The 13,296-nt window shown below is 35.4% G+C and overlaps 1 protein-coding gene across 1 annotated transcript in view; it reads left to right on the top strand.

The window, feature by feature from the left end:
• The window catches only part of FIG4 (FIG4 phosphoinositide 5-phosphatase), a 52,713-nt gene extending 40,756 nt beyond the window's left edge, over positions 1 to 11,957 (top strand). The window contains exons 21-23 of the mRNA XM_064707866.1: positions 1,628 to 1,710; positions 4,708 to 4,797; positions 10,327 to 11,957. Of these exons, the coding sequence (XP_064563936.1) occupies positions 1,628 to 1,710; positions 4,708 to 4,797; positions 10,327 to 10,504 (351 nt within the window). The 3' untranslated portion in view covers positions 10,505 to 11,957. The remainder of the gene's footprint in view (positions 1 to 1,627; positions 1,711 to 4,707; positions 4,798 to 10,326) is intronic.
• The last annotated feature ends 1,339 nt before the right edge of the window (positions 11,958 to 13,296 follow it).

Consider the following 13,296-nt stretch of genomic DNA (forward strand, 5'->3'; position numbering starts at 1 on the left):
TTCCTAGCATAACTCCCATTTTGTTGGAATCCCTTGGGTGCTAATTTAATGAAAATACTGAGTTGTATAAAAAATTATGGAATTATCTATTTTATTAGTTCATGTAATAGTTCTTCAAATTCTTTCTTGTAGATATCCATTTTGGATACCATTGAAAGTATCGTAGCAAAAGGTTATGCTAATGGATACTATAGAAATTTTGAAAATATTTATGTTGTCCAGCAGGGTTGGTTTTTTTAAAGCCACAGCTAATTTAAATGGTTATAGGATTGTGCATGTTATCACTTCTGAAGAAAATTGAGTATTTACGACCTTAGCATAAATGTAGTGCCTGATAGGCAACAGACAATTACACTGCCTTTTTATTTTTTTGCCTCGATTCAAATTTTGATTCTATTCAGTCTTTACCCTAGGGTTGTGTGTTCTCAGATAATGGATTTTCAGCCTTCAATAGTGCAATAGTGTCTTCTTCCTAAGCCAGTACAAGCACATTTATTTATTTGTATTTATACAAGGTATTTTATCTAAAAGTTTTCCATTATCTCTGAATAACAGAGTACCTGTTCTCCAGTAAATCAGATTGTATATAGGTTTTTTAAACAAAAATCCAAGTTCAAATGTTATTCTTGATTCCTAGTATTGCATAATTTATGTCACATCAGTTTTCCCCTCTGTTTTGAACACACTTCAGCACTCAGACCTAAGATATCTTTTTTAGATTTTTAAGATGCTTAAATGAAAGGTGTATGTAAACACAAAGTGTGATTTGAAACATTTAATTTCAATGGCTTTAAAATTGGGTGAGCTATTCTGACTTTTTAGTAATGATAAGAAGAAATATATTCCAATTTATTAGCACCTTTTCATGCATTGAATTTCAGTCATAATTTACATTGTTAATTCATGCCATTCCTTATTATCTGGGGAACTCAAAAAACTGGTTCCTTTCTGTTCACATCTCTTGAGACGTTAATAAAAATGCATTTATTCTTCTGGTCAGGACATACCTTTCTGAAGTTCTTTGACTTTGAATCATTTTGACCTAAGAGAAAATTGTCTTTATATTTGACTCACATGTCTTGTCAGAAAACTCCCCTCAGTTTAGCCCTGAATCAGTAGACACAGTTAGTGAGCTCTTGCATATGCACTGATGCCTTGTTATAGTTGACTGACATGATTGCATAATGTATAAAATAAAAATAGTTCTATTCAACCTGATGTTTCTAATTAATGCAGAATTGACAGCAGGAAATGTGAAAGCAAATGTGGGAGCATGCTCTGAACAAATATGTTTTATTCTATATTAAGTTTCAATACAGAACAGAATTTAATAACTACACCATTATATTCTATTAATATAATTAAGTCTCCTAATATGTTGCTTTAGCTGATAATATCTTTCAAGAATTCTTCACTTGTTGAATAAATGTGTTGATTAATATTTTTAATAAATGATTTTCTTTTAAAAATATGTATAAACTGTGATTGCTGTGGGTGTGAGAAACCTATTTGGTTTTGCCTGCACTTCTGAAATTATATTTTGGCTTGTAAGGAAGTTCTTTCTTAAGGTAATCTTTCTTTGGATGTTGTTACAGTATTCTTCATCTGAATATTTCTTATGTTCCAGAATGTAGTACAAGCAACAAAAGACGTGTATGGAATCAATCTTTCAGATACCCCTTCAGAAGAAGATCTTGCAATATATGAAAGGTGAGATAAATTTCCAATGGTAATTGGTAAAGGATAATTTGAGCTAGTTAAGTGCAGTTTGTCAAAGTGCTGCCTTTGATTAAACTTACTGAAATGAGAAGTTTGCCTATATATGCTCTTCAAAATCAAACTGTTTCCATCTGTCTCTGTCAATTCTGATTTCAGTGGAAGCTCTGCAGATGTCTCTGAAAGCAAAATTTGGAGCTTAAATCAAATGAAAGATGCTTCAAAATAAATACCTGTCACTTAATATAACCCTTGAAATTCATAAGTAAATTCATAGGAATTCCATATTCCTCTGATAAGTAAATTCCACAGAATTTACTTCTCAGTGGAACCAAGAATGGTTCCGTGGTTGTAAGCTTTGTAATCTGTGGGGTTTGCATTTCTCAAGTGTTGAATTACTCCAATTCAAATCAGTCATAATGAAATAGCTTATTCTGTAAAAATGCATATAAAATAATAAAAGTTGTCTTTTTATTTGACACGATATCATATAAGAAATCTACACTTCATCTGAGGAAAGCACTGTGTATATATTGAAATGAATACTTGTGAGACTTGGATTGACATGGCCTTGTGTGCATTTGTTTTTATTCTCTAATGTGTAATAGCAGTAGCTACCTTGTTATATTTGGAACCTTTTCAATTTTTAAGGGAAATTTTAATTCACTGTGATATCTAATTCGGTGATATATGGTATTTCATCCTGACTTAGTTCCGTAATCCACTCAAAGCAATTTTCTTTATATTTAAAATTATATTCTCCTGCTTTTTCTTTAGGTGTAGCTATTTCTCTTGCACTCTTTTGTTCTTTAAAATTCCCACTTCTACCTATTTCCTACAAGCAGAGTCATTTGAAGATCCTACACTTGAATAGGGTTAAGGAGGATGTTTCTCATTATAGCTGAATTTTTTATCTTCATCTTTGCCTCTACCTCTGTTTCTTTTTTATTTTAACCCTAGAAGATGGATGCAAATTTGACAACTATCTTTTGATACAGCAGGTGGTTTTTGTGGTTCAGAAAATGGCCCAGTGTGAGCTGCTGTCTACTGTGAGTCTCTCTGTGCAGATGAACAATTCTGTGTTAACATCCAGAATTGCAGCTACTTCCAGTTCTATAATTTCTTCAGGCTGGACTAATGTTCAGTCTATTGCTAATGTAAAACTATAAACCCCTTGGAGGCTTTGAAGCTCCCTATTTATATCCTTTTTAAGAAAAAAACAAAACAAACCTTGCATTTATTTCATTTCCTTTGAGCAATGCAGGTTTTAAAAATAGAAAAAATTACAAATTCTTTATCTCTTTCAGCTAACAAGGCATGCTATTTCTGGTCTGGTGTGCTGATTTATATAATCAAGGATGTCAGTAAAATCTATACTTTGCAAAATGTACATCGCTTGAGAATAGCAGCAATTTCTTTCACAGTATGATGACAGTTCTCACATCAAGCCTTTTTCTGTTACTGTAATAAGGGAAGTGGGGATGTGAGATCCTGACTTCACTTGACATCACTGGACATGTTACATGTTTTTTCATTATGAGGTTGAGGGTGTCGCACATTCAAAGTACTTCAAGTTAAGTTGCTTTATGTCAAGTGATCTGTATTAAGCCTATTTGTAAATGCAAATTGAAAGTAATTCAGATCTATTCAGCCTGTTTTCACTGATGGCTGAGATAATTCTTATCAAAACAGAAATCACAGAAGCCCAGATTGGTTGAATTTGGAAGGGACAGGAAGTCCCTCCAATAAATTGAGGTTGTATGCTCCAGATCAGGAGTGGTATCTTCCTGACCTCAGGAAACTTGCTTGTGTGCATTTAGGTCTTGTAACTTTCAAAATATTGAATAATTTGAAGCAATTAATTAAAATACTTATGCAATTGATTTACCTGTGTTTTTTTAAAGTTGGTTTCAATAGCAGGCTTCTGCAGCAGAAGATCTTAATTATCTTGATTTCCACTTAAAATTCTCTTATTTAGCAATGTAAGTATTTATTCCTTTAACAGTCAAAGTGATGTTGCTTTTCTCTGAGGCATTTGTTTCAGTATAGAAACTGAATGGAACAGAAAAAAAGCTGCAATTAGTTGTTTAGGAACATGTTGTTTGTTTGACTTCTGTACACTCTTTCATGCTATTGGTTTTGCACTGGTAATAGTTGCTTGTTAACATGTAGTAAATATTCCTGAAGTAGACCAGTAAGACTTCTTAAGCTAAATGGAAGCTCACTGTTAAGAAAAACTCTCTGCCTCAGAAAATTAAACTAGTAAATCACAACTGACATTTACTTGTCTTTTCAGTGGCACAGCTGTGTTGGAGAGTGAACAAACTGAGTGCAAGATAGCTACATATATTTACATTTGAAAGCGTCTGACTTTTCCTCCTATTTTGAGTGACTAAGATTAGTGATAAACTACTTTTCAGAAGATTTTGTTCCACTTCATTGCCAAGAAAAAAAAAAAAAAAGACAGTATTTTCCATTGACAATGTCTTCCAGCAAATATTTGGAGATGAAGAAATTGTCCCAAAAGGTTGTAGTTGTAAATAAGGGATCTGGACTAACAGCATTTCAGATGAATAAATTAGATTGACTTCAGCAGAGGACTCACTTAAATCTGAAACTTGAGAGACTTTGTGTCTTTGGCTGATTTTTCCATAGGCTGTTCCTCTGACTGATTGCTTTGAGAAAGATAGAGGAAGTTGACTGTAAAGGGCTGTCTTTTTCTTAGGGTAGGCCTGTTTCTTCTCGTGACATACTGGGTGACACCAATTGATAAGCAAATCTTATTTCAAAGGAGGTTCTGAGTTCATGCATGCACCCTCTGTGAACTTTTAAAAATCTCTCTTGCTCACCAGAGAAGTACATCATGATCAGTGACTTACATAGTATGACTCAAAATCTCATTTCTTAGTGTCATTTTCTTCTGTTTCATGATTTTTGAGGAATGGTTCTTTTATTTCTTTGATTTATTCTTCAATCTACTGCTTTTCACAGGTTTGTTCAGCTGGGACAGGGTCAGCATAAATACGACAAGGGCAGCCAGCAATTTTGTTCAAAACACCCCTTGGATGAGGTCATAAATTTGTAAGTATTCTTTTTCTTTTTCCATCTAGCCTGATTTTGCTTTTGTCATTAGATATGAAAAGTGATCAGGTAAATTTGATGTTAAATTGCTTCAGAGTCACACTTCCATTATCTTTACTGCATAAGGGTTTCAATGCATAGCATGAAGAACTGAATTTTTGGTTTTTTGATGGTTTGGGGTGTTTGGGTGTTTAGTTTTTGTTTGTATTGTTTTGGGGAGTCTTATTTTTTGTTTTCTTTTTTAGTTTTTATAGTATCAAGGAGTTTCTGTTTAAAATCTTAGCAAGCCTGAATTAACAGATAGTGCTGAATCTACTGAATTTAGGGGGCAATTTCTTCTTGCTTACTCCACTAGAAAACAAGTTACACTTGAATCTTCTTAGTACTAGTGTATAAAAAGGGTCATGGTATTATCCAAATGTCTTACTAATATTGAACCAGGTCTTAAAATTTAGATGATCAAGTACTACTCTCCCAATTGACATCTTCCTGTAATGTAGGCAGCTTAAAGTTTCACCAAGGCAAGGCAGAATTTTATTTACTTCTGTCCCTGGGGTACATGATCCTTTGTCCAACAGCATGGCCACTTCTTAGAACTGCAAGAACTTTTCTGCAATCCTTTGGTTTACAGAAGCCTCAGTTTTGTTTCCTGCACTGCCTCTTGTCCACCCCTCTGTGCTGGTGAAGTGAGGAAACCTTAAACACAGCATTTATACCTAAGCAGGGAGAGAGACTGGGTGAGTCTCAGTTGGGCTGAAAAAGAATGACATGAAACTGATGTTATGCTGTGTATGAGACAATACTGTCTAATAGCAGTGTTTAGTCACTTGGTATTACCTACATTTAAAGGGATGATATCACATTTGTAGGTAAATGAGCCTGTAGTTATTATAATAAAACATGCATAATGGGTATTAAAGTAGTAAATTAGATTGGCAAACTGTAAAACTGTTTTTCAATATGAGGGAGCAAACCTGAATGTTTTAAATGGACATGTTTATTAAGAAAATATTTTGTAAGAAGAAGAATAATTTGCTATGAATGAAGGCAGTTTCTTTTTTGTAATTGCAAAATCTCCCAGCGTGTAAGACAGTGTAGGAGATAATTCCTTTCTTACCCCTTTAAATGTAAATTTTTCTCCCAATGCTGAGCTGCTGTAAAATGAACACATTAAAGAGAGTCTCTACACAGAATTCTGGTGGCTTTGGGATAGTCAGATGTTAATTTTTCTCTTTTCCCAAACGTAATTTCCACGTGTTTCTGAATAGTAGAAGTGTAAAAGTCATAGGGCACACAAATCCGTGCCTCCTGTCACTCCTTCTCTCGAAGTCATGTAGATCTTCTCTCCTTGCCAGTTCTACCAAACATGTTCCTCTGTGCAGATGAGAGAGGAAATAGAATATCTTAGAGTTGGTGATTTCTTTTTTATTACACTATATCCCTAGACTGCTTAAAAATTTTCTTTATATTTTGTTCTGTAACTTTTTAAAAATGTTTAAATACTATTAGAATGGTGACAGATTGTTCTTTTAGTTAAAGTCACAAATGTAGCCATTCTTAAAAGGCATGTTGTTCAACTCTGAAACAAGGAAGCTTTCTCTTACTGAGTTTGAATTGCTGCTCTGAATCATAAATTTCCTTGGAGAATATTAACTTTTGAGAAATATAATAGAACGAACATAAGTGTACTCAAGATTAGGGAGAGAGGGAGGGGTTTTTTGTGCCTCAGTAAGAGCAGCTGAGGCACAGCTTGCACTTGTTTCTCAAGGAGCTCTTGAAGAAATTAAAAAATTATACTAACTTTTATTATTTTATGTTAGATGCCTTTTAAATTGAAAAAATATCTTTAACAAATTTAATTCTCAAGTGGTTGCTTCATATATGATACAAATGCAATCAAACCCTATTTCTTTTCATAGTAAAATTAGGTACTCAGTCTAAAACTTTGGGTTCATATCAGCAGTGAGATAAAATCTAAGTTTAGGTTAGTTGTCTTTTCCACACTTCTCAAGAAAATCTTTTTTAATAACCCAACATTTCACAATTTTAAACACTTGACCATTTTAATTAAATACATGAAGCCATTACAAAAGAAGAATTACTTCTTATTTTTATAATGTCGATGCAGTGATATTTCTGAATTCAAATATGAATTGTATAAATACTGAAGAGAAGGTTCTGTCTTGAATTTAGAAACTGTTAAGTACAGACTAGAAATAAAAAACGGGGCCTTTAACAGGGACCAAAGTGATGCAGTGAAATAATGCTGAAGTTGAGTGGAGGATGTGGAAGAATTTTGAAGTTCTTCTTTTTGTTCTTAGAAATTCCATGAAAGAAAAAATGATGGAATTTTACTTAGAGCTAAATGGAGCTAAACAGAGCTGGACTACTTTTAGCACAATCTATTATAATGTGTATGAAGGCAGACTCTAAGTACTGTAGTGTAATTACTGTTGGCTGACACACTGCACCTGTTCCTAATTCCCTACTATTCATTCTGGTATGATATAAATAATACTGTTGTAAAAATACACTCTCAAAACCTTTTTAAAGGTACTTCATACATTTATCTAGTAGTATAAGAAACTTTATTCCCTCCTGAAAAGGGAATTGAGTGTTTTGATTCCCTGCAGCACAGAAGAAGAGTGTGGGCATGCTTAAACATCCTCCCACCAGGAGTGGCTGGTGCATACATCAGGGTCCAAGCTGTGCTTCAGGTCAGGTCATAGAGTGCTTTGGGTTAGAAGGATTCTTAAAGACCATCCAGTTCTCCAACCCCCTGCCATGGGCAGGGACACTTCCCTCTAGACCAGGTTGCTCAGAGACGCATTCCAGCCTGGCCTTGAACTCTGCCAAGGATGGGGCAAGCACAACTTCCCTGGGTGACCTGTTCCAGTGCCTCCCTGCCCTCACAGTGAAGGATTTCCTCCTACTGCCTATGTTAAACCTGTCCTCTTTCAGTTCAAAGCCATTCCCCCTTGGCCCATCACTTCGTGCCCTTTAAAAAAGTCCCTCCACAGCTCTCTTGCAGCCCCCTTTAGGCGCTGGAGGGTGAGACAAGGTCTCCCTGGAGCCTCCTCATCTCTGTGCTGAACAGCCCCGACTCTGTCAGGTGTCTTTGTAGGAGAGGTACTCTAGCCCTCTGATCATCTTCATGGATGTTTGCTTAGGATTCAAACAAGGTGAAAAAGTAGATTTTGTTTACTTTTTAGGTGTACAGAGACTTGAGGAGAACTAATTAATGTTGAAACAAATGCAGTGGCTTTCTGGTGACTGCTATATGTCTGAGAGCTAATCTACATCACCATGAACTTTTCCTTGGAAGTATGGAACTTCCTCATTATAACTGAAGGTTTTAACTGTATCTTTTACTGTAGGCACAATGATACTCTTGGTGAAACCATAACACCAGGAAGCCTGCTCATAAGTGGGATGAAAATAATTGAAAATTGCGTGTCAAGGGTGCTGTCCTTCATGACATAAAGCTTATGTTTCTGTCTACAGAATTTTCACTGGGAGGCCATAAAGCTACAGGTCTCTAGGGAAACCTGATAGCCAAGTCATAAATAACGTGCTCTCCTTCATGACTACTGTAAGATATTAAACTTATTAAGTAAAATAGATTTTTACATGAATATGTTAGAGAAATAACTTTTAATTAAATGACTGGATAATACAAGCACTCTACAAATAGTTACAGCTTAATACAGGATTATTAATCAAAGTTGGCACTCATGAACATGTGGTTCTTTCAATATATTTTTATCATATTGATGCAAGTAGGAGGAAAATTGAGATTTGGTTATTAAATGCTCAAAATTAAATGCACTTTGCTGCCCAGCTTCCATTGTACCTAAGGAAAGAATTTTTGAGTCATTAGTGCTTCAGAAATGTCATATCTTTAGAAGCTAATCAATAAATAGAGAAGGCATCAATTTAGCGTAATGTCTCTGTTTTGCTTTTTACTTAATTGCCCATTTGCTAGTGGACAGACCAGTTATATTTATTAAGTGACACCTTTGTTGTTAGATAGTGACATTGATAAGTTAGTACAGTGTGCTAGTGTCAAATGCCATTGCTACAGTCTCAGCTTGGATGCTTTACACTGGTTAAGTGCTGCAGAAACTATGGATGCCTTGAAAAACAATCTACTTTTAAAGCATCTAGGCTGAGATGTTTTTACCAGTTCTGAAAACACCCACTTTAAATAAATTAGAAGTGATAATGAGAAGAAACTATCACATTGTTGAGAAAAAAAAATTATGTTTTAGAGTATGCAGCCAAACTCTATGGGGGACCAGTGATTTTATTGTCTCAAGTTCAATAGTATACTTGTATAAGTAATTCTATCATTGCAATCACAGAGTAATCAAATAAATGTATGGCTATGCAAAGTTGAAATATAAAATTGAAAAGGATTACTTTAATCTGGAAGCCTTTTTGCTTTATATATCGTATTCCAGTTGTACTGGAATATAGGCACAGTATGTCCTACATGACACACTGCAGTAATTGTTTAAAACTAATGAACTGTCACATGATGAAACATCCAAAATACAATATATTTTACTAAAATAAAAATGAAAAATGAGGGAGAAAGAGTTTTTTGACAGTTTTAAGGGAGATCCTCATTTAGAAACAGTGTCAAATATTAGTTTGTGCCCATAATGCAAGTAGGAGTTTATTAGGGCATTTTATTTATAGAAGGGCTTTCCCTTTGCTTAAGTGTTCTAGTTCTTACTTGTTTTTTCACCTTCAAAAGAAGAGATTCTATGCATAAAAATAACTTTCTTGTCTCCTGAAAAAGCACGCAGGTAGTGAGTCATGACTGTGGCTTCTGTAGAATATGGCAATGATGCTAATATCTGAATGTTCATTGCATTTGGGCTGGTTGATGTTTGCTTTATGAAATAGTGAGCTTTGACAGTAAGTTGCCACTTTACTTTCTTCCCTGAGGAGCTTTGAGCCCAAAAAGATGTGTCTATTAGAATTCAAATATGTTATTTGTTGGATGAAGAAGATTTAAAAAATATTTTCATAAAATATCTGAGTGCTGTTGCTTATAATAAATTGTCTGCTTCCTGATAATTAGATAGAAATTTCTTACCTAATTAATCCTTACTCTGTGTTGGCTCAGAGTATAATCACTTGTTATAATTGCTACTAAGTGGAAGCTCAATGAAGTCTTTCTTTTATCTGCTGTCATGCATGGCACAGATCTACTTTAGCTGGGGTACTTACTGACCGTAGCAGATCTGAGGAAGGATGAAGAAATGAGGGCAGGGCAAAGGGAAGTGAGAAGGTATTCTGTAATGGGATTAATGACAACTTACCTAATTACCCTACTTGGAAAGCTGGGTCTTACCAGGTCTGCAGTAGTGATAAAAATCTAGGTAAATGAATTATCTATTGGGAACTTGCCCTCTCATTCACTCTTCTGTGAATTTCAAGGAAAACAAATACTCCTCTCTCTCTGTGGAAAATTTTTACCTAAAGCTCCAAATATTCCGCATGTTTGTTTTTTTCCAGAAAACCCATCTCCTCCTTTTCTCAAGACAGTATTTATGAAGTCCAGCCTCCAAGAACTGATAAGAAATCAATGGAGATTTTCCATGCACACATTGAGGTTGGAAGAGGAAACTTCCAACCCCTGGGAAGAGATGACCTCCTCATTTACAGAGAGTACGTTCGAAACAGATACATGTAAATCCAAGCTGGATTCTCCTGCCAAATCCACTGGACTGATAAGTCACAAAAATAAATTTAGAAAGGAAATCTAGTTTTGTTCTTTTGCAGTAATGAATTTGTTATTAACTTTTCTATTTATTGTTCTTTACTGTTATCCATTTATTGTATTGTGCTTTAGGGAGAAAGGTGGGTTAATATCTGATTTAAAAGGTTATTTAATATCTTTTTAGCTGAAAGTGTGTCCTAAGACACTAAGTGAATAATCAGAGCACTCAGAGTCACTAGAGTATGTAGCAATTTGTGGCAAAGAAAATATGGCATCTTTAACTTTTTTATATTAATTTCTTACATTGTTATGTTTGCTAATAAAACTGAAGTGAATTGTACACAAGAGCAGAAGAGAAGTTTTCTTCCTCTTTCTTGCCTGACAGAAAACAGTCTTCTTTTATAGCAGAATATTTTCTGATATTTCTTGAGGTTTTTAGCAAAGTGCTAGAATGACTGCTTGCAATTTTCTGCTTTCTTAAGCAAAAGTGAAAAATATGTGACTTATGTCAAAATCAAAATTTGCACCAACACCAATAAACTTTGTAACCCTAATATGTGTCAAAATGAATGTCACTGGTGCTGGTAGCTACAGAATCTGTGCCACATGCTGCAGGGTGAGGATGGCTTGTGACTAATTATCACAGGTTTCTAGTACAAGTCTGAGGAGAACCCCATAATGACTGCATCAGCAAATGAGGGAATGCTCTTCACATCACTGGGTTTGGACACCTGGAGAGTGCCAAACTCTCCTGTCATTTTTCTGTATGACATGCATTATCTGTTTGAAGCACACCCTTCCCATCCCTGTGTTTGTGCTCCTGTGAGATGCTTTCAGGTTCAAGCCTGGAGCTTCCAGGGAAAGTGACTGGATCAGCTGGGGAGATCATGCAAGAGGAAGCAGAAGTTGGTTTAGGCAAGACTGAACATCATGTCCTGTGCTGGGTAAGAGGTAAAGAGGCAGCAAATGTCTAAATAGGTTCTTTTGGGCTTGTGAGCAAAACATTTTTCAAGTTAAAATAAAAAGGAAGGGAGGAAGCCTGCTATTTGTAATTGCAAGCTAAAATTCCCAACACTTTGTGGCCCTTTGCCTTGAAGACTCAAGCAGCATTCTTGACAGAACATTTTGTTCCACAGGCTTGTACAGACCGTGTTTCAGAATTTTCTGGAATAGCAGAATAACTGCTTTAGGGATGCAGCCAACTGCATGTAATAGATGTAGAGAACATGTTTGTGTTCACAGTAAATTGCCTTTCAGGCAGCTACTGTAGATTTGTGGCTGCTCACTGCAAACATGTTTGCATATCTTTGAATATTTTATGCAGTGAGTTGCACCTCTGTCAGTAACTCAATACAAGAAAAGATGCAATGGGTAAAGGGAGAAAAGGTTTCTTGTGATACAAGTTTGTGTGTCTCAGGGAAGGACTTGTCAATGAGAACATGGTACCTTGAGTTACCAAAGCATTTTAGTGTCCATTCTCTTTTGTTAATTGTTTTGAGCCCAATAGTTGTACTTTAGGAGATGCAAGAATGAATTGTCACTTTAGATAATATTTCGTTGCAATTGTCAATGTTTTTTTCCTCTGGAAAAATAAAATATACTGAATTCTTTTGCCCAGTATGAAAATAATTAGAAGGAATGAATGCTTGCTTTGAAAAAAAGTAGAGCTGGAGTTCATGTCTTAGTGAGACAAGCACACACTTTCCTTACTGCACTTAAACTGTTGCAAGGAATGGTTTCTAGACTATCACAGACCTTACTTTTGTTGTTGATAGATACTGGTAATGCATAAAAGTTACCCTTGAAAGTGCACCACTTACCCACAGATAACTCAGAAGGTGAAACTCCCTTTTCAGCAACCAGTGATGTTGTTGCAAAATTTAGGGATAGTAATGATTCTGCAGCTCCAGGAGAAAATGTGTTCAGCCCTCAGCAATTCAGACACTCCTCAAAGAAGAGGATTAAAGGAGATTGCTTTACAGTTCTGAGAGCTGAAGGACACCTCAGTGATGGCTTGTGTGATCTACCATCAGTGTACTCTTAGCAGCTGCTCAGAATGCTTCCAAGTGCCAATGTCAATTTTCAATAGGATTGTTTAAAGAAAAAAAAGAGTCCAACGCACAAAGCAAGACTCCCAGCTTAACCCTGAGTAAACTCAACAGTCTGAGTGAACCTGCTGCCTAATGCAGATAAATGATTATTTAAAATAGAAATCCACTCAGTCAACCATCTAACAAATTCAGCTGGATAAAGGACTCCCAAGGTGCTGCCTCTGCATCCACCTACTTTATCCCATTCTTGTGATAATAAGGTTCAGTTCTCAAGAGTGTTAGAAGTTCTCAATAGATTTGAGATATTTTCCCTTTCAGAAGCAGAAGAAAAAGTGTATAAAATAAGAATAAACATGAAAAGAGTGGGCTGTGTTGGCTCTGAAGAGTAACATGGTGTTCTTCTTCACTCTTTAAACCATATGGACAAAAGAAATATTTGAGAAATATGTTGATTTTTCCTCCACAATATGTTTAGGTTGTTTCAGTGTGTTTAAAGGTTACATTGCAATACTATCCCAAAATATACACCTGGAAAATAATGACTTTGGGTTCTTTTCCTGTGGAATCAGGAAGCACAGATATCAAATTAGGACTGATTTGGTCATTTCTGTGCCAATTCTGTGCCAATGGATTTTGATGCCAGTCCAACAGCTTAAGCTTTGTGCTGTGACTGCAGGAGCAGTTCTTTTCCACAATTTCCATTGGTAGTTTCAT

This window comes from Zonotrichia leucophrys, chromosome 3, assembly GCF_028769735.1.
Source record: "Zonotrichia leucophrys gambelii isolate GWCS_2022_RI chromosome 3, RI_Zleu_2.0, whole genome shotgun sequence".
NCBI lineage: Eukaryota > Metazoa > Chordata > Aves > Passeriformes > Passerellidae > Zonotrichia > Zonotrichia leucophrys.